Source organism: Tursiops truncatus, chromosome 1, assembly GCF_011762595.2.
Source record: "Tursiops truncatus isolate mTurTru1 chromosome 1, mTurTru1.mat.Y, whole genome shotgun sequence".
NCBI lineage: Eukaryota > Metazoa > Chordata > Mammalia > Artiodactyla > Delphinidae > Tursiops > Tursiops truncatus.
In genome coordinates this window covers 157,155,796-157,177,725 of record NC_047034.1, presented here as the reverse complement: position 1 = coordinate 157,177,725, position 21,930 = coordinate 157,155,796, and the positions used below count along the sequence as shown (strand labels likewise).

The 21,930-nt window shown below is 49.9% G+C and overlaps 1 protein-coding gene and 2 pseudogenes across 1 annotated transcript in view; 2 read left to right on the top strand and 1 right to left on the bottom strand.

Moving 5' to 3' along the window:
- Nucleotides 1-21,930, bottom strand: part of CSMD2 (CUB and Sushi multiple domains 2) — a 667,758-nt gene that overhangs the window by 318,002 nt on the left and 327,826 nt on the right. Inside the window, exons 7-9 of the mRNA XM_033838419.2 lie at nt 13,536-13,613; nt 8,288-8,375; nt 7,459-7,583 (exon numbers count right to left, since the gene is read on the bottom strand). Coding sequence (XP_033694310.1) covers nt 7,459-7,583; nt 8,288-8,375; nt 13,536-13,613 — 291 coding nt within the window. The remainder of the gene's footprint in view (nt 1-7,458; nt 7,584-8,287; nt 8,376-13,535; nt 13,614-21,930) is intronic.
- Nucleotides 16,574-19,158, top strand: LOC141277052 (60 kDa heat shock protein, mitochondrial pseudogene; annotated as a pseudogene).
- LOC141277047 (60 kDa heat shock protein, mitochondrial pseudogene) lies at nt 19,217-20,149 on the top strand (annotated as a pseudogene).

The following is a 21,930-nucleotide window of genomic DNA, read 5'->3' as shown; positions in this document are numbered from 1 at the left end:
CACCAGGATCCGGGACATCGTCAATATTTAACAAAGTGGGGGCTGGGACTGTCAGACTCTGATATTATGTTCATTCCATCTCACTATCCCCAAGATTTCTCAAGGCCAGGGATCTTTATTCTACCTTTCCTGAAGTTTCTTTATAGGATTTTTTTTTCCCATGACCACACTGGAGACTGACCACATCACTAAACAAATTAGAATAAGGTCGTCAAAACCGAAACCCTGATCCCAGCCCACCTTTGCAAAGAGGACCTGTGGATTCCGCCTGCTAGGCCTGCGGGGGATCCTGAGAAATGTCTACCAGCACGACCTTTACACCTGTTCGGGAGACAGGTTTTGCTGCCAAAAGCCCTCAGCTTCAGACTTAATTTATCCTGTACTTGTTTCCAAAAATTAGATGGTATTTGCAGTTTGTTGAAATGTGCTGAAGATAAATTAGACAGAACAGGTCAAAAAGGCATTTACCACTTTAAGGGCTTAGAGGGGTTTAATTAAAATATTACAATCTGCAGCTAGTTAGCATGGAGCACCTAAAAATAGGTTCAGAATGGAGCATCAGCTCCCTTTTTCCCTCTGCTGTCTGGGTAAGGTCAGGGGGTCTGCAGACAGACAGACTTCTCCCTGAGCAGCCGGCAGCTGGGATCCCACCAACAGATGGATAGCTCATCGCCGTGACCCACAAGGGCTGGCGAGATGGCTGATGCTCAGACAGTGACTGAATAAATGAATAAACACATATTTATGTTTCTCTATCTGCCTTTTCCCATCAAATGCCTTGCTGGATAGCTTTCAGGAGACTTTTCCAGGACCTTCCATGCCCAAGCTCTGCTGCAAAGTCCCATTCTTCCTCTGAACATCACTACACCATATAACAGGGGCAGTATTCCAGGGGGCTTTAGGGAGATATCATTTAGACCCACAGCCAGTTCTGGCATCAAAACAACTTGGTACCAAAAAGGGAACTGCTCCAGGTGAAGTGCCTCTGGTCTTCTATCTTCTCCCCACATCTTATTCCCACCCTGCTCCATGCTGGCTTCCCTCACTTTTCCTACTACTGACCTCCCTCCTCATCCTTTCTTTTCCACAGTTCTCTCTCTAGAACCACCTCCTGACCACCAATTCTAAGGCAAACAAACTCTGACTTGTAGCTGCAACATCTTTCAGAACTGCCTCCTCCAACTCCTGCCGTGAGAGAAGCCCATCTCCCCCTCCTGGGTCCGCAGCACTCTGCAGTGGAGAGCTTTCTCCTCCCCGCCAGTGTTTTGTTCCACAAACAGTTGCTAACCCCCCGGAGGAAGTCTTCTCTGACCTTCATCTGTATCTCACTCCACTGACACCAACTTTCTCTCCACCATCAGCTCCCTGTCTTCTCGTCCATCCTTACCCAACTTAGACCCCATGGTCCACCATTATGATCATTTTCTTGCAAATTCACCTAAGTCCCTCGCTCCTTTTTCCTTTAAATGATTGCCCGAAAGACATCAACTGTGGATGAACTTCTCCACCTACATTCTCTAGCCCTGCCCCCATGCAGTAGAGCTTTGCTGGAGAAAAATCACATGAGTAGGAAGATTGGTGTCATTATAAATTCATGATCACCCCCCTCAGAAAGTCCTGGATATTGTCCAGCAACTCTGCCATTTAGCCCTATTAAGCTCACTCTCCCACTCTGCTCAAAGACCCTTTCACGCCTCCTGCACGTCCCTCGGACCTCTCACCTTTCCCCTTGCCTCCCCTTACTCTCAGGTGATGACCTTGCTTCAGTCTTTGTGGGTGGAACAGAGGACATTTGGCAGGCGTGCCCTCTCTCTCACCCCCCCAAGTCTGCAATCCCGTCTGCTTATGTGCCCATCTTCTTCCTTTCGCTTCCAACAGAGGGATGGCTCCTTCGCCTTTCAGAGGTCAGCGCCTCCTCCTGAGATCAGGTGCCCCTGCCCAAGGTCAACCATGTCCGTGGCCACACCCAGGGCCTGTTGTTCTGGGACCCAGGAGAGTCCATCTGTGAGATCTTAAACTCCATCACCCCGTTCCTTTCCCCACTGCCTACGCATCCAGCAGAGTGACTTTGGTCTCCATGCACCACCTGCTGTCCTAAACCCTAGGTCTCTCCAGACCCCTGGCTCCCTCATTTCTCGCCATCTCTCCATCCCCTCCTGACCCTTCTTCTCTCACTACCTAGTCTGGACCTCAAGACCCTCACCAGCAGCTCCTGTGACACTCTCCTATCTGCCTTTGATTAACCATCTCTATTCCTAATCCTGGGTGCCCGGGGGCTGCCAGGAGAACCATGGCATCACCACAGACTTGTGCTTTGCCATTGTAATGGAAGCTTTGGCCCAAATCAGTCCTCTCTCTTGTCTTTGCTCCATTTCCTTGACAGTTCCTTACAGGGGCAATTTCAAACATCCACCCCTTAGTTGAGCCACTTAACCCCAGGGGCTGCTCTCCACTCTTTGTTGTACTCGACCTCTCTAAAGTGTCTGACCCTGCTGACCCTTCTCTCTCTGTGAAACTCACATTCACTGGCTTCCATGATGCCTCTGGCTCTTCTCCTACCTCTGCGACTGATCCAGCTTATCCATTAACTCCCTAAAAGTAGTTGTTTAAATGTGGGCAAAGAACATACAATACTTTGCACAGTTCCTGCCAATTTTCTGTGAGTTCACAATTAGATCAAAATAAATGTTACCAAAAAGTGGGGGTAAGGGGGAGGAGAGCCTGTTCTATGAGGTTCCATCTAGTGTATTTACTCCAAATTGGTGTCCAGGTGCAATTTTCAAGTAGAATTAGGACAGAGCCTTTGGACTGCGGTGGAATCCCAGTTCAAAAGATTAGCTTTGGGCCTTTGGGCAAGTTGGCGGACTACTCCAAGCTTTAGCTAAACATAAAACATGGATATTGTCTCTTTCCTTGTAAAGAAATTATAAAAAATGTTACTGTACTGCTTTATACAAGTATAAATAGCTTAATAAATGGGAGTTTTATCATTAGTACATACGTGTAGGTAAGGGGCTCAGGGAGCAATGGGGCATGTATTCTAGTGAAGTCAGTACATCACCCAGGGGAGAATAACTACAGAGGAGAGGAGAGGAAGGCGGGGGTAGCATGGGGGAGGGATGGGGGCAGGGGTGAGGGGGTGGAGAAAAGAGGAGGGGAGGGAGATGAAGACAGAACTCTGAACAACATTAGTGTTTAAGGGGGAGGCCCAGGGAGCTGCCCCAAGACGGGAGACAGCCACCTGTAATTTTCACGGCATTAAATTAAACTTTTTTGTGCAATATTTCCCACATTTCACTCCCACCTTAGGAGAATGAGCGAGAAGATTCAGAGCATTTCAGTAACTTGCCCTGTGCCATATGGTATGTTACTAGCAAGGCTGGAAGTTGAACTTAGGTCTCTGGGTCCTGAGTCTGGTGTTCTATTTACCACAAAAGCTCTTATTCTAGGAAGAAAAATAATGTACGACTTTCTGTTGATGACCTACTCTGTGACTCAGTAACTGTATTTCGTCTGGGGCTGGTACTCCATCCCTATCTTCTGTCAACACCAATTTGTGGTCACAGGAAACCAGATCTCCTGGTTGTCAATTTGGTCCTCTTCACTCCATCAGTGGTTTACAAACCGTGTTCCCCAGAACCTCAGGGCTTCCCTGGAGGTGGCTTCGCGGCTGCTGGAAGTGGTGAGAAGGGGGCAACTCCAAATCCCCCGCCCCTACTTCATTGAGAGAAGCTCCACGGCATCTATTTCATTTATGGGGCCTCTGCAAACGCTTTTTTTAAAAATATTGGGCTCCCTATGTGAAATAAGTTTGACAAGCCCTATATTATACTGCCTGTATCTGGGCCTGAATAGAATTAGTTTATCAGGATAACAATGTTTCATGTTGTCCTCAATTCCAAAATCAAAATTTTCTAGTAGTTAAATGAGAAGCTTGTTTCTTCTGGTGGGAAGGGAAGAAAGAAAAGGCCTGTGAATATCTAATTTCAAATTCCCAAATGAGGGCACGTCCCCCAATTGTTCATTCATTTCAATCACTGATTCACTCAGGTTGTCCTCAAACACTTGTTGAAAACCTATCATTTGCCGGGTCCCATGTTTTGGTAGAATTAATTGTGTGGAAAATGAATGTTTAAAATCAAATCATATTTTAAAGGCATTAGAGGAAAAATAATACCACTGTGTGTGGCGGTGAATCCTTCTCAGACTGTGATCTTTTGGTAACCTGCTTATTAGGGGAGCTATCGTGGAATTCAAAGAGTTGTGTCCCTTTCTATTTTTAAAGTGGGTTTCATTTAAACTCTCTGTTAAGAAATCACAATTAGAATAGTAATTCTGACTAATTAAAAATAAGAGATTTTAAAAGGAAAACTTTCAAAACTGCCAAAATTAAACAACCCCCCCCCCCCCCCCATGAATTTAATATCTAACTCAGCCCTTGGCCTTCAGGGAAGTGCAGGACAGATCATCCAAGCCCAAACCCAGCAACCTTTGCTTTTCTCTTCCTCCCTCACAATGACCTTGGGAGAGGGAAAAAGAGGGAGAGAGTGGCAGGAAGGTGAACCTGCCCTAGAGCCCCCTCTCAACCACAGCTAGTGCTGGCCACTTTCTATAAAATGGCTTGTTTCAATTTGGCAGTCACTAGGCACTGGAGGTTTTGTTTTCCCAGTTCACAAATGAGGGCCCTGTGGCTGAAAAAGAGGAAGGAAGCCGCCCAGGGCCAGCAAGCCAGCAGGAGGTAGAGTCGGTCTCTAGATCAAAGTCTGTGGGCCTCCCAAGGTGTGTGATTGCAACAGGACTGGACAGGACAGTGAGGAAACGGGCTTCTAAAAGATCTGGGGCCACTAGAGGCTGAGGGTGCGCTCTGAGGCGCGGGGAAGCTATATCCTGACAGGCCTTAGTTGTTTAGTTTAACCTAAACACGCTGCACACGAGCCTCACAGATACGCTGGGGTCACTTCTAAGTGAGGCCTTTCATGTCCACTGTCTCCTCTAGTTCTCGCAGTAATGTCATAAAGCAATGCTCTATAATCACTGCCTTTTATCAAAAGAAAAGAGATTCACAGAGGTGAAAAGACACCCGGCTAAAAAGTGGTAATGCTTGGATTTGTACTCAATTCTGTCTGGCTATGTTTTCCATGATTTCCCCTCCACTTCCCAGGGGCAGAGGATGGGATGAAAATGGATGTGAAAAAGCTCGGCTCGATGCTTAGTCAATAGTGTGGCAGAGAATGCAGAGTCCAGTGGGTCAAAGTCATTGGAGGGACTTGGCTGGGGCACACAACATGTCTGGAGAAAAAGACGAGCACATCACTTGACTGTGCACTTTCTTCTGAAACACCAGCCCTTCCCCACCCTGGGCTTATTCATGTAAACAACCACCATTACTAAGAGAACAAGCTGCCTCCAATGAAAAGGTCTTGCGGAGAGATCAGATCCCACCACCTCCTGAAGGCATCCTTGTTCTGGCTCCTCAAAAGGAATTTTGAAATGACAGACAGGCAACGGGAGCCTTGCTCCTCAGACTTGATAATTCTGTGCCTGTCTACTCAGCTGGTGCCTTGGTTCCCCAGAAATGGAGTGTTGCGCTATTCAATTATTCACTTATTAAATCTTCCGTTCAACACACGCCATTGAGCACCTACTGTGTGCCTGGCCCTATTCAAGGCAGTGAACGAAACAGACGTCCTTGCCCTGTAGAGCTTATATTCTGGCACAAGGATGTTTGCTCTCTTGTCCAGCACGTCCCAATTCATAAAGTGTTTCCATATCTACAACTCCATTTGACCCGCACATTAACACAAGATGGGTAGGGTAGGAGCCATGACCTACATCTACCAGTAAGAAAATAAGCCCAGGGAAGATAGGGGCTTTGCCAAATTACCCATGGCCAGCTGGTGGCAAAGCTGAGAGTAATACCCAAGAATTCTTCTTTCATTTGATTTTTTTTTTTTTTTTTTTTTTTTTTTGTGGTACACGGGCCTCTCACTGTTGTGGCCTCTCCCATTGCGGAGCACAGGCTCCGGATGCGCAGGCTCAGCGGCCATGGCTCACGGGCCCAGCCACTCTGCAGCATGTGGGATCTTCCCGGACCGGGGCACGAACCCGTGTCCCCTGCATCGGCAGGCGGACTCTCAACCACTGCACCACCAGGGAAGCCCTTTTGTTTGATTTTTTAGACAAATATTAGTTAAGTGGAATCTTTGAAATAATATAACTAAAATCAGTGGGGATGCAAAGCACATTATTAATTGTGGATCGTGGCCACCTCAAAGTTGAGTGAGAATGAATTAATCTAAGGCTTATTTGAGAGAGATTTTCATGACCCTCTTCCAGAGCGCTTATCAACACAGTAAAAAAAGGGAGTGGGTCTCAGCTCCCACTTGCCCCTTCCTCAGTGCAGCAGTGATCTCAGTTATTCACCCTGGACGCATCTTACTCTGCATGAATTTCATCTCGATGCTTGTGCCTGGAGAGAGACAAAGAATCTCCTTCTTAAACTGGAAGGATCTGGACGTAACTTTAGTGGGCAGCACACTTTCTCTTCCAAAGGGTCACTCAAAAGGGCAACTGCTGTCTTTGTTTACAAACTCTAGAGTGATTCCTTACTTTTGTACCAAGAACTCTTGAGTCCCGGTCATGTGTGCAAACAATGGAAAAAGAGAGATGAATGCAGTATAGGACATGAAAAGCTGTCTAGTGGTGCCCTGCGAGATGAGGCCAGGGGCTTCTCTACCATAGAAGCAGCTGCTGTCCTGTCCCAAAGAAAAAATACACGCAGGTCTCATATTTTAAGATTATTTGGGGGATGGGGACTTGGCCAGCCCAGCCTTGGTTCTTGTGAAACCTGGGATGGCAGGGCCCCCGAGAATAAGACGTCCAGGTGTGAGGTTAGAGGAATCCCACAGAGAGGCCTTTTGAGGTCATGGTCCCTGTTACTCCTGCATAGCTCAGAGCATTCTTTCAGAAGTGACAGGTCTGTTTATTGCTGAGTATGTGGAAAGACACAAGGGCATTGAGATGGAGGGTTTGGGATGTCTGTGTGCTATAATGGAAGGATTCAAGGTGACATGATACAAAGTGACTTCCCTTCCCACCCTTCCCATCTAGGTGCAGCTGTAATATCTTGGTGCAGTGGGCCAGAAACCTGCTCACGTGTGACTCCCTGACTAGACTGTCAGGTGCAGGCAGGGCAGGGACCGTGCCTCTCTTCCCCATCTCTGTTACCTGTTATCTCTGCTATCTCCTGCTCCTGGATAGGCCTGGATACAGAGGAGGTGCTAAATAAACGTGTTGGGTTCATTAGTAAATGGATGCAGAATCTGAGGTGTGGGGAGCAGCGAGAATGAGGTGAGCCAGTCTGGATGAGAGCGTGGACTCAGGCATCAGAAGCTGGGCTCCGTCCTCCATGCCCAGCCCAGCTTGCTGGCCAGCCTCCCTTTCCAGGGGCACCCTCACCTCGGCAGACCGGCCTGTGGTCACTCCAGGCTGCAAACATGTCGCTGACTTTCATACAGGTGATCCGCTTGGACCCTTGCAGGTCATAGCCCTCGTTGCAGGTGAACTGGACGCTGGATCCTAACCTGGGAGACAAGGCGTATCTGTGAGCTCCACCCCTGGGCCTGCCAGGCCCCCCCTGAGTCCTTCCTAGGTCCACAAGGAAGCACCATGCCGAACTTTATTTCTCCTCTGGCCCTTAATCTCCGCTCCACCGTTTATCACTTAAAACCTCCATTGGAAGGAACACCTGCTCTTCATCTTCTTTTTTGGACCGTTTAATGGTTTTAGGATTGAGTTAAAAGGTGACTTTGTGTGCGAAACAGCAATCTTCTGAGATAAGTATTAGGACAATTGGGACAGCTAAGAGTGGGTGGATGATACCCATAAACTTTCATGAAAGTGGAGGATTATGAGAAGATGCCTCGATTAGAAAAGCTAGAAACTTTACAAAATGCACTGTCTCGGGGCCCTAGGGTGTCCTAGACTATCGGAGGTGTGAGCTGCCTGCTGGCACGTCATTCCTGATGATGGGAGCCCTTTGTACCCTGGGTACAGGTCTGCTGGGTGACACTGGCAGTCTACAGCCCTCCCTTCCCCCTTAAGGTGTGGGTACTAGTCCCAGGACTGGACCAAGAGAGAATGTCAAAGGCCAAAGCTCTTCTCCAGGAAGCGATTCTGTGCCCACACGGTCCTCTCCACTCTACCTCCGGGAAGGCCAGTCCCTGTCTTCCCCCCAACCAGGCCATCGCACCCTTCTTGTAATAGAACATTCCCAAACAGGTCTTACCTGAAGTCTGAGCCTAGTCTCTTGCCCCTTTCAGGTATGCCAGGGTCTGGACACATATTATGCCCTTGGGACACACCAACCTGAGTTACTACAAGGCAAAAAACAGCACAGACAGAGATGGATAATCACAGGAAGAAACCAGTCGGGGCAGTGTCGCAGGGTGGGAGGTGGACGCAGAGACAGAAAGAGGCCCTGCTCTGCTGGGGCCTGTGGGGTTGCTGGGATCTACTGGGCTCGGGTTTCCCAAGTGTGCAGAGGGGGAGCTGCTTTTGACAAATTCCTTTGGGAGCAAAGTCCAAGTGAAATTCATCAAGAGCGTGTGGGCTCAGAGGCACCCCAAACCAACAGCCATCCCATTCGTTCCCTTATCCCGCACCAGCGGCCAGAGGGGGACAGTCCACAGCCCCCGGTGACCTCCCCACCCTTCCAATCTGCTGATGGCGGCTCTAGATGGGATGAGCCCCCCAACCTCAGCCCCCAATGGAGACATGACTCAAAGAAAGTTAAATAAAAGGTGGATGTGTGGTCAGAAACGGTAAAGAATGTAAGAGAAAGCTGCAGTCTGAAGTTCAAAGCAGGGACTTGAGCTCAAACACGGATATTTCTGCTGAGAAACCTCTTCCCACCGGACAGTTCTCAATGCAGAGTAAGCGGTAACCAGAGCATCCCCCGCCCATGCCACTGGCCGAGGGCACCGAGGTAGCACCTGCGGTAGTTCTGGCAGGTGCTGTGATGCCCTCACGTTCGCCAACACCAGAGTCCTGTTTTTAAAAGCCACGTGCACAGTCCTCTAGGTTAAAGGAGAAGCTTGGTCAAAGGGCGGCGGATACACACAAAGTCAGTTTTCTCCCGTCTCCAGTGGAGAAGGTGGAAACCCTTCGGCCCCTGCAGTTCATTGTTCTTGAGATGCTGTGAGGCTAGAACTCCCTTACACCTCTGGAGTCCTGGCCTTGGCAACGACCAGGAGCCAGAGTTCCACTCAAGCCCTCACCAACCCCACAGTCCCACCTCTAGACGAGGGATGACGGGGAGTCTGGAGCAACGTTCCCTGAGTTGGCCCATTTCCCTCTCACCCAGTCAAAGTCCCACAATATGAGCAACGTGCTCCATCACTCACTCACTCACCCACTCATTCCTGCACATGATACACAACAGGCATTAATTGAACACCTACTGTATACAAGACTCTATTTGGATACAGTGGGAAATGCCAATGTCAGGTATAAGATATGACCACTCCACTGTCCTCAAGGAGTTACATGAACTATGGAAAGAAACTACAGAACCACAACGGGGAGGTGATGAAAGATACAGCTACAGGGAGGTTCAGAGAGAGGACCCATCTCATATTGCTGAGAGAAGCATGGAAGGCTGCCTGGAGGAGGCAGCATTTGACATGGATCTACTGAGATAGTGGGATTTAGATACATGATAACAGAGAAATGGCATTTCAGGCAGACAGATGGGCCCGGGGAGCAAGGTGGAGACACGGAAACCGAACTGTAAGTTGTTCGGTGTGCCAGAACAGGAGGAAGGGTATGAGTGACATGGAGGAGTGAAGGTGAAGTGTCAGAGGTCAGACTTTGAAGGGTCTCAAGTCTGATCCTAAAGATGATGGGAAGAGTCCTGAGTGGGGAAGGGCACTGTAAGATCTGGATTGCTCAGAGGGAGGCCAGTTACTGTGAAATGGGTTAGAAAGTTTTGTGTTCATTCAGGTAGAGGACAACAAGAGCCTGGTAGTGGGGACAGACATGAAGTGACGGGAATGGACGTGGCAAAGAAAGAGTCATCAGGGCTTGTGGAAGAGCAGGGCATGGGAAGAGGGGGCAGGGGACTTCCCGGCCCAGGGACCTGTGAGGATGCAGTGAGTTGATGGAAGTGCAGCAGTGGGGAATCCCATTTTTGACTCAGTTAGTCTCATTTCAGACCTGAGTTTGAAGCTCATTCCTACTGTTAGAAACCTGTCCAAATCTCCAGGGAGCCCCGGGTGTGGCTGGCCAAGGGAACCTGGGTATTTGGACAGACTGAGCGCTCAAGCCAGAGACCGGTTACCCTCTTGGTTGTGTGGTGACGAGTACAAGGCCTCTTGGGCAGCCTCCTTTTCTCCAACATTCCACAGTGCCAGGTTCAAGCCAGTCGCTCCCACTGGACGCTCGTCCCCTACTCCCATCCCCTTCCTTGCCAAACCTCTATTTCTGAAACTTTCACATCCTCAACTAAGCTACGTCAACATTCCCCCAGTCCAGGACCCTTCAGGCTCGGCTAATAAGACAGAAGCACCATCTCCAAAAGCAGAGCAAGCCCCTGCCTCCTGGGGCCTCGGTGTTTTGCGAGCAGCGGGGAGGAAAGAGAAAACTGGGGCTTCCAGGATCCCCAGGGGCAGGAGGGAGAGAGGACCCCTGAGCTGTATCTGCGGGTCCATCTGTTGGCAAGCCAGCCTCACCGTGATCCACCCCTACTGAGGGTTTCTGAGCTAAGCGCCCACCTTCTTTAGGCCCTGCCTACTCAACCCTGTGCACCGACCACCCCCATCCAAAGGCCCTGCTGACCACCACATGGGAACCACACACCACCTTGCAGCATGTTAAGAATGCACAGCGGATTCTTGCCTCCTTCTCTCGCCCTCTCGTTCAGAGCTGACACTGCTCAGCGTAGCACAGAGGAAGGCTGACCAATGAGGATGTGGCTGGACGGGAGAGCTGAGGCCGTGGCGAAGCCCACCCACCGAACCGCAGCCCCTGACATGTATGGCAAACCTTGCTGCGTCCCCTTTAATCAGCCAGCTCGAAATGAGGCCCAGGCGCCATCCAGGAAGTTGCAAGCCCAGCGGTGAGCAGCTCATACCCCGCCAGTGCCCTCTCTTCCTGGGAGGACCGAACAGGTGACGGCATCCCCGAATGAGCCTTCAAGGCTCCCCGGAAACAAGCAAACTCAAATCCCAGTGAACCGTTTACTGTTGGAGTTACGGAGGCAAAAGGCTTTTCCCCTTTCTTTCCCGAGTTCCAGCCTCCTCTGCCTGTTCAAGACCAGCCGCTTGTGCTCGTAGCATGAATTTGCTCTTGGCTGCAGAGGGAAGAGACTGGAAGGTGATCCTTGCCCCGGTCCCCATGGTGAGGAAGAAGCCGCCACACACTCAGAAAGACAATGCCTTCTACCCAAAGCGAAGGGAGCCACAGGCACATGGGTGGTCAGAGCCAATGGCCGGGGGCCGATGGTGCCCACAGACTGGTAAAGGCAGCAAGTAGGATCCAGGAGATGTAAGTGTGGCCCACTGCTCCCCTGAAGTTCAGGACATCTGTCCACAGGGAATCTGGGCAGAACCCAACGGGCCAGACCCCTGCAGACATTTGGTGACCTGCCCCCGAGGCAGCTTGAGTCACACCCATTCCTCCCTGAAGGAATCTCAGAAAGGAGACCAGTACCTTGTTGTAGAGAAATGTATATTTTTTCAAAGAGGTTTTGAATTTTTTTTATTCAAATAGGGTTTCTTCATCTTTCTGAGGGAGTTTTTGGTACCTCTGAGAACTAATGAAAACCATAGACCCTTCCCTTCCACCCCAAAATGCACCCACAACATCACATGTGATTTTCTAGCGAGTTCAAGGACCTCCTGAAGTCCTAGGTCAAGAAGGCCCATCTCAGATCCAAAGGAGAAAGGGAGGATAAGGTTTTGCATCCCCATTCTACAGATGGGGAAACCGAGGTGTTAGGGCCTGGGGTAACACAGTTACCTAAGGACACAACTGGGAAAGAAACGTGCTCTCCCAAGTCAGAGCAGTTTCCTTAACGTTTGCCTGTGGCCCCAGGGCAAGCTCTGAAGTTGAATCGTGCCTGCCTCGGCGCCTCTGGTTTCCTGCGGCTGCAGAAAGAAAGAGCCTGGGAGGGCCCGGGCCATGTCTTGAGCCTTCCCTGCAGACTCCTGACCTAACCCTCTGCTCCTTCCTTTGGCTCCCTAGTCAAGCACAGAAGCAGGGCCTTCTGGCTGCCCTCTGCCATCCAGGCCACTTGTGGCAGGGTGACCAGACAATGGTCCCCAGAGGCAAGGAGTGGTACCTGTCTCCAATTGGAGGACTTGAAAGAGCAGAGAAAACCCACAGCCAGGCTCAGTTTCGTCACGGCCTTGGGACCAAACTGCCTCTCCCCGCGCTGCTCCCTGCCACCCAGGCATGGAGCTGTGGACCCACCCATGGCCTCTCTCCAGCAATTACTTCCAGCACCTCAGCAGAAGGGAGCACATGGAGGTGAAAGAGGAAAGGAGAGGGTCAGCAGGGAGCAGAGACAGAGAGAAAAAGAGGGGGAAGCAGATAGGGTGAGGGAGGAGGAAGGAGAGGAAAGTGGAAAGAGGGAGGACGAGTGGAAGGAGACAGAGAAGGGCGTGAGAAGCAGAGGGCAAAGGGAGGCAGAAGGTAGACCAGAAGGCCAGGTGTTTGGGGGACCAAGGGAGGCTCCCTGCTGCCACCTCCAGAATGAAAATGGAGTGTTTCTTGGAAAAATCTGCTCTGCTTTCAAGTCCAGCCTCCTGGAGTGGCCCAGAACCTTTGGGAAATCCTTCCTATGCTCTAGCTCAAAAGCCCCTTAGCACAGGCTCTGATCAGGTGCTTCTGGAGTGACATTCCAGACAACTGCCCAGCATTGGACATTCTCCTTTTGATCTTTCAAACATCAATGGCAGGAACACGTTTCCATGGACAGAATCTGCCCCATGTCCAAGCAGGGAGCCCCCGGCACTCCGCTATCAGCTCAAGAAGAAGGATCCCCACTGCTTCTAGTCCACGTTTTGCCCAGCCAGGCCCATGGACCCTGGTGGAAGGTTCTAGGCATTCCCCTCTCTCCCCTTCCCCCAATCTTGCCTTGGGAGTTGGAATCAGGGACTTGAAGCCTCCAAAATCCCAGCTGGAGTTTACTGACTCCTAGACGAGCCAGAAAAAGGATTGTCTTAGCAGGTGGAAGTGATTCAAAAGGAAAAATAAAGAAAGAAATGTAGCAGTAATGACTCCCTGGACTGCAGTTAGAATGGGAAGTGAGGGAGAAAGAAGAGGCAGGAGGGGAATGGGAGGAGGAACACGAGAAGACAGAGGGCAGGCCCCGGGGCTGCTCACTGGGCACCAGGTTAGTGTGTGCGTGCGCAGACCCGGGCGGAGGGAAGCCGGGCTGAAGGGACATCAGCACAGCATCATCTGGCTTCCCCGCGGTCACAGCGCTAGCGGTTCTGGCCTCGAGCGAGAGGCCTGGCGGGGCGGACACTTACACACAGACGTCTTCTGGCTGTTATCTTTGCTGGGCATCAGCTTCACGCCTCGAGACTTCAACTCAATTTGCTTCTTGACTAGAGAAGAGGTGAAAGGAAAATCAGGCTTAGTTGTCATATGGGACTGGGGATGGGTCCCTCTAGAATGATCCCTCTCTTAGCTTGGGACATTCCGTGGTGAGTCAAAGCCAGAAGCCCCTCTGGGCAGGGATATACTAAGGGTAGCGCTCAAGTGCAACAGGGTCTCAAACACGGAGAAAGAGCTGCTATCAAGGCTGGCTCTCTGGGGTGATCTCCCTGCAAACTGGTAGTGAGTGTCCACATGCGAGGCCCCGCGGCCCACCCTCTGCAGCTCTGCTCTCCTCCCGATCCAGTTCTGGCCAATTTCTGGACCAGCCCTGGCCAGGTGTGTCGCATTGCATTAGGGCCCCAAGTTGTCACCCTCGCTGTAACCACAGCTGTTGCAATGAAATGTGACTGTAGTCCTTCCGGTTAAAGAGGTGGAGTATATTTCCTCACTCCTTGACTTTGGGTTTGGTCACTATGGAGGCCTTGACATGTCCAAAGCCTTGAAAAGCGCCTGCCAGATTAGGCTTGCCCACTTGAATCTCTGCCATCTTTGGGAGAAGACATGGCTGGTCCTGGGAGGATGAGAACATGAGGAGCAGAGCCCACCATCCTAGCCGAGCCCAGCCCACACCAGCTGACCTCCTGTGAGCAGGGGCAGTCGAGTCTGGGAGGTCACTGGGGGATGGTCTGATGGATTGAACTGGGTTTTGATCCCAACACTAAGTCCAGTCCATAGCTCATCAGGACTTGGCCAAATACCATACAAAGGGCCCCAGAGCCAGAACTCCACGATTCCAAAGGCTATTCCTCTGAATCCATCAACCTCCTTTGGGTCTGAGTACCCCTGTGCTCCAAAGCATTCTGCTGGTTGCCAAGGGCTTCATCCTGTCCCTGGTTATATGGCTTGGTTTATCTGTCCAACCCCAGAACCCCCTGCCGGGTGGCTCAGCCCCACTCTTACTGGAACCAGCAGCGGTAACAACTGTGACCAGCACTTCCTACGTGCCAAGCCCCGGGCTGAGGGCCTTACACGTTCTTTACTTAAATCAGCATCACTGACCCCTTTCTTTCTCTCACACCCACACACGATCTATCAGTAAACCCTCCCAAGTTTATCCCCAATGCAGTTTCTACATCTGTATCTCTGGTCCAAATCTCCAAGACTTCTCCCTTTGTTGCCATGGCCTTCCATCTTCCACACTTGCCCCCATCTAATCTGTTCTCAACACGAGATCCAGAAGGATCTTGTTAAAACACAAGTCAGACCAAATTACATCTCTCCTCAAAACTCTTCAGGGGCAACCCAACTCTCCTATAGTAAAAGCCAAAGTCTTTAAAAGGGCCTGCCCGGACCAATTGGCCCTCTCTGTGATCTCTCTGACTCCATCTTTGACCTCAGTCACTCTTCTCCAGCCACATGGGCCTCCCTCATGTTCCAACAATACACCAGGCATGCCCACTTCAGCCTGCCAGTTCCCTAGAAGGCTCTTTCCCAGATATCTTCATTACTTGCTCCCTTTTCTCCTTGAAGCCTTTGTGAGAACATCACTTCCTACGGCAGGCCTTCTCTGACCACTCCACTTAAAACTATACCTCCAACCCCAGCTCTCCCTAACCCCTACCCACTTTATCCCTAACTCTCTCGTATGCATATAATTTTCTTAGTGATTTTTGGCATCCTACGTTGCAACGTAAGCTCCACGAGGACAGAAATTTTTGTCTGTTTTGTTCGTTGCTCTGTCCTCAATGCCTAGAATAGTGCCTGGTTCATAGCGGGTCCTCAACAATCATTTCATTTGGTCCTTATATATGTTCAACAACCTTGACCGGTAGTTATTATACCTACTTGATCGATAATAAAATTGGGGCTTACGATGGTTTAAGTGACTTATTGTAGGTCACACGGCCAGGAGGCAGCTGTGCTCTTGGTGGGACCTCAGCACCTTCTCTTGTGACCTGTCCCCAAAGTTATCCCAAGGGCATGGTCAACCTTCTTCAGCATCTGTCCCCTCCCCAGCTCAGCCCCTGGAGACTCAGAGATTCACTCTGCACTTGAGATAACATGTCAACCCCAGAACTAAAGCCCACAGTGATCAGATGTGCAAAGGGAACCAAGTCCGAGTATTCCCCCACCCCCTGTCCATCCCTGCTCTGCCTATATCAAAAAGCTCCCCAGGGCTTCCCTGGTGGCACAGTGGTTGAGAGTCCGCCTGCCGATGCAGGGGACACGGGTTCGTGCCCCGGTCCGGGAAGATCCCACATGCCTTGGAGCGGCTAGGCCCGTGAGCCATGGCCGCTGAGCCTGCGCGTCCGGAGCCTGTGCTCCGCAACGGGAGAGGCCACAACAGTGAGAGGCCCGCGTACCGCAAAAAAAAAAAAAAAAAAAGCTCCCCGAAGGTTGGTCCCCCAGCAAGCTGCTGTCTAAGCTGAATGCCTGACAAAATTCAGTTACTTCCACGGAGTCCCCACTTCCCTCGTGCATCCAAATCCCTTTTATAAACGTGCATTACTCTCCATGTGTATCCAGCAGGAAAATTTCCAATGAACACTAATGTGGGCCCATTATCAAACAGAGGGTATTCATAGGGAAACATGCATTATTCAAACCTAGCTAATAACGGTGAGGCGGGGGAAGAAGCGTCCTCTGATTCAACACCCCTAAGAGAACAGGAATGGTCCCAGCACCGTGAGAACAATTCCAGCTCTTCTCCTGGGTGCCCCACCAATGGGCAAGGATCAGGAGAGGGGCCTCTAGGACCCAGTGCAGCCCACCTGAGGGCAGGTCTGGGAAGATGGCTCAGGGCATCCGGAGAAGGAGATGAGTCAGAGTCTTCCCAAGCCCCTTGTTCAGGTTCTCGTGTCCTCTGGGGGGAGGGGGTGAGGAAGGGGGGTCAGTGCCCCGTGGATGCCATTCCCAGGGGCAAACACTGCTTGGGTTTTCGTTGTAGCTGCTGAAGGGGGACCGGGAGATGCAGGTGGGTATGAGGGGGTGGTTAAGAGGAAGCCCTCTTCCTCTCTTCTCAAGGTTGCACTGAGAAAGAGGCTCCTGCCCCTCCCCCATCTCCAGGCCCCAGAGGCAATCCTTCCAATCCTGTCTACTCGGTCCTCTCCACGAAGGACTGTCTAACCTGACTCATCAGTGCTTAATAGTCACTGGATGACGTCATGCTGCCTCCCAGCAGGAGCTAATTCCGCTCTTCCTCTTTTGCACCCTGCTACTCACCACAGGATGGAGTTTGTTAAGGTGATGAGAAGAACTGGTTAAGAAGGAACCTGAAAAGCTAGAGGGGGCTCCTTAACTTAGATGCAAACTTTGGGACTGTTTACCCCTCTGAGCCAGGTCTGAGAGGCTGTGTCACCCACGCTGTTGGTGGGTCCCCACATTAGCTTGGGAAACGCGGGGGCCACAGCTCTGTGGGCAGGGGTTCCTCACACCAATAACACAACCTCTCAAAAAACATATGTCCAGGCCCAGGTGGCCTATGCCATCCCCAGAACTGATGAATGGGTCAGAAAGCGACCTGGCTAGGGGGGTACCCACCTGGCAATATCCACATCGCCAGGGATCTTAGTGTCCAGAAACCACCTCCACATACCGGCGTCGCAGTAGTTTGGCAATCCCAGGGAAGCGCTCGCACGCTGAATTACACACAGCTAAGTTGTCTTCGTCTGACCAAGTGTGTGGTGGGTGACCATGGAAGATGGAGCACCATGGGAAATCAGCCTTGAAATAAGCTCGTAGAAGAACTAGCTGGACAGACCAGGGCAGACCTGGTGTGAAGGGTCAGAGGACAAGGGCACTTCTCTCTCTAGGTCTCCACAGCGCACTGCTAACAGAACTAAGCAGAAAGCAAGGGCAAAACAGCAAGGACCTGGAGAATTTCTGAGGTGTATTTGTTCTTGTTTGAACATTCATTCACGGAGCGCCCACTAGCGTAGCACCTATGTTATTACACTGAAGCGCTGGTCTCTAAAAAGGATTCTGTAACTACTGGCGCCGTGGAGAAAAAGTGGAGCCTGGGGCTGGCTCCTCGGTCCCGGCTACACTTGAATGCACACCCCCGGTGCACATATGCATGCCACACATCCATGCACGCGTGCACATCCGTGTCTACAACCAGTGCACCCACAAGAACACATTTACGTCCCTGTGTATGTATGGCTACAAACCTTTACCTACAAATATAATTCACACTTATACATGTGTTTGTACTGTATGTGAACAAAGTCAGGACTCCCAAGAGAAAAGTGCTGGCTTTATCTGGTTGACGGAAATCTAAGTAGGTACACTCATCTCCTCCGAATGATAATGACTAACAGAGACTGCCAGGCTGCTCCGTTCATCCTTTATATTCTGGTTAATTACAAGACATTTCCCCACTGTTGTAAAGGTTAGCGGAACACACGGTACACGTTTAGCTGGAAGAATCTGGCGATACAAATGCCTCTCTGGTCTGCAGCACCAGTTATTGGGCCGAGCTAGTGGGAGACAAGGACCTGTTAGTGGAGGAGACAGGAGAGGGAGGCCTAACCTGCCTCCATGGCTCTGTGGACCAAGAAGTGCATGGAACCTATGGCTTCTTCTCATCCCAGTGGATTCAGACTTCCCTCCACAACAGTGAGCCCCTGCTCTCAGCCTGATCACTCGCCTTTCCCCATCACCTGGCTGTCCTGCTGGCTGGACCATCCCTTCATGTCCTCCCACATCCACATCCACACCAAATCCAGTTCATTCAGCCTCAGAAAATTTCTCCAGTGTGTATCCTTCTTTCAGTGTTCTAAGCCGTTCCTGCCCTAAACTCATCCTGTTTTTTGCTTGGTTTTGGTTCACCGATTCACTGTCTCTGGCCCATCTTAAAAAATGTTGCAGACAGTCATCTTTTAAAAACGGCAATCTGATTGCCACTTCGCAAACTTGGGTTTGCATCCTGCACTCTGCCCTTCCCTTGTCATTGAGGACCTGCCTCGCTGCCTTGGTCACCAGCCCTGCAGAAAGGCTTTTATTACTCACTGCCTTTTGCTGGACAAAGCCAGGTTCTGGCGCACTGGATCCTCATCTCACTGAGATTCATGCCAAAGATATAAAATTCGGTGCAGATGCCTAAGACCCAATGCTTCAAGCTGTAGACCTTCTAGCAGATGGGGAAGCTCTTACTACGGAGAAGAACAGTGGGAAGAACAGTGATTACAGAACAGAGCTGAAGATGCCTCAGAGTAACAAAAGATGAGGTATCTGTTGCCAGGTCAACTGACTTAAAGGATAAATATAAAACTATCACACCAGACTAGATCGGGATGCTGCCAACACAAATGAAGAGGCTGGAGTGGCACCACCACTGCGACTGCACTGGCACTCTTGATTGCCATGGAAGGCTTCAAGAAGATTAGCAAAGGTGCTAATCCGGCGGAAACCAGGAATGGTGCGAGGCTGCGTGTTGACGCTATAACTGCTGAACTAAGGAAGCAGCCCAAACCTGTGCTAAACCCCGAAGAGACTGCTCAGTTCGCCACAATGTCTAAAAATGGAGACAGAAATCAGCGACATCATTTCTGATGTAACCACAAAGATGCAAATGGTGTGCTTACAATAGAGGACAGGAAAACACTGTATGATGAATCAGGAACTGAAGGCACAAAAGGTGACTAAGATTACATATCTCTCTGCTTGAATAATACATCAAAAGTGCAGAAACGGGGATTCCAGGATACTGGTAGTTTCTGGTATCCACTCTTGAAATTGCCAATGCCCAGTGAAAGTCTTTGGTTATAATTGTTGAAAATGCCCTCGGTACACTCGATTGGAGTAGGATGAAAATTGGCTTTTGGGTTATAAGAGCCCGAGCTCCAGGTTTTGGTGTCACAGAATGAACCCAACAAGGTTGATGCTACTGATGGTGTGGTATTTGGAAAAGTGAGTTGGACCCTCAATCTTTAAGGGGTTTTGCTTCATGACCTAGGAAAAACTGGAGAGGTTATTGTGACCAAAGGTGATGCCACATTCTTGCAAGGAAAAGGTGACAATATTGAAATTGAGAAACATAGTTAAGAAATCACTGAGCAGTTAGAATGTTACTGTTAGTGACCATGAAAAAGAAAAACTAAATGAACATCTGGCAAAACTTCAGATGGAGTAACTCTGCTGAAGATTGCTAGGACAGGTGACGTGGAAGACGATGAAAAAAAAATAGTCCCAGATGCTCTGAATGTCACAAGAGCTGCTGTTGACAAAAGAGTCACCTGGATGCTTTGCTTCAGTGTGTTCCAGGCTTGGATTCACTGATCCAGCTAAATGAAGAGCAAAAAATTGGTACAGAAATCATTAAAAGAACACTCAAAACTCTGGCAATGACCGTTGCTAAGAATGCAGGTGTTGAAGGATAACGGATAGTTGAGAAATTTTTGCAAACTTCCTCTGAAGCTGGTTATGCACCATGCTGGGCAATTTTTAAAATATGGTGGCAAAAGGAATCGTCAGCCCAACTCAGATGGTAAGTAGTGCTCTGCTGGGAGATGCTGGTGCAGTTTTTTGGTTAACCACAGCATAACTCGCTGTGCCGCTGGAATTGCTAAAGGAGAGGAGGACCCTGGCATGGTAGATGGGGGGCGGTGTAGGGGGTGGCTCATGTTCTAATTCCTAGGAGCTATTTTTTAAAAAATTTATTTTATAGTGGAATATAGTTGATTAACAATGTTGTGTTAGTTTCAGGTATACTGCACACTGATTCCGTTATAACCCTAACCCTAACCCTACTGTATAGCACAGGGAACTCTGCTCAACACTCTGGAATAACCTAAATGGGAAAAGAATTTGAGAAAGAATAGAGACATGCTTTGCTATTAATAATGGGCTGTGCAGCGGTCTTCACGAACAACTTCCCAGAGGTCAGCTGGAGGAGACGACTGGAAGAAAGATGTTTAAGGGAATCACTATGGCCATCAGTTATTGGTTTCAGTTGCCTTTGCAACACTTTCCTCTCTCCATGGAACATCCTTTCTCCTCTTTTCTGCTTGGCTACTCTTGTTGGAAGGCCTCACTCAGAGGTTACTTCTTCTCTGCCTCTCTGTCTACGTCTCAGGGAGTAGCCAGTGCCCTCTCCAGGCTTCATCCAGACCTCTGCTGAAGCCCTCATTACACAGGAACAGCAGGTCTGCTTCTAGCCATTTGCCTCATGAGCTCCTAGGTCTGCATCCCGGGACTGACACAGAGCCAGGCACATAGAAGGTTCCCAATAAGGGTTTGATGACTGAGTGGATGAATGACCCACTGTTACAGAATATGTGCTTTGAATTAATTTCTGGCAAAAGGAAGGGGTTACACTGGAAGCCTGGTGAGGTGAGGGGCATCACATATGTGTTCACGCTCACTTTGCAGTTCAGGCCCACTCTTTTTTTTTTTTAAGATTTTTTTTTTTGATGTGTACCATTTTTTTTTAAGTTTTTATTGAATTTGTTACAATATTGCTTCTGTTTTACGTGTTGGTTTTCTGGCCGTGAGGCATGTGGGATCTTAGCTCCTCGACCAGGGATCGAACCCACACCCCCTGCATTGGAAGGCGAAGTCTTAACCACTGGACCGCCAGGGAAGTCCAGGCTCCCTCTTGATTGAATTCAGGAGCTTGGCTCTGTAGGTAGCTGGCTCTGGGCTCCTGAGACTTGTGCTGAGGCCCCCAGAGGACCAAATGAGGCTGGTAAGGGTCTGGCAGCTCAGAGGGCTGCCAAGAATAGGACAGATGAGTCAGAGCTTGAGCCATGGGATGCCTGAGGCATTTCTGTTCTGGCCCAGGACTGTGGATCAGTCGCAAGTAAGAACGCAACATGTTCATGTGAAAAACAGAAGCATCAGCTTGTTACCGTAAAAAGCCTCAAGCATCTCAGTAAGTGCAAATTGTTCTCAAATGGAAAAGTTTATTTGGCAGACAACTGAGACTCAGCACAGGACTTCTAGAAAGCAGAATATCTTCCAGTCTCCTGGTCACCAGGGTTGACTTGACAAGAGAGGCAGTGAGAAGGGACAGCGGGGCCAGGCTGGGATCTGGCTGAAGGGAGGGACGGACACTAGAGGATGATCATGAGGTCAGAGTGGCAGCAAAGGGAACACGTGTGAGAAGGAGCCAGAGCAGGCAGCTCTCTCTCACTGCACAAGGGTTTCCCATATAACAAACAGAGGGTCAAGGTGACTGATGGGGTAGGAAGCTTCAAGTTTCCATTTCTTGAGTGACTGCCACGTGTCCAATATTTTACCAGGAGCTCCTTTAATTTCCAGTAGCCCCGTGGGGTTAATATTATTCCCTCTACAGACGAGGAAAGCAATAGTGAGGGGTGCTAT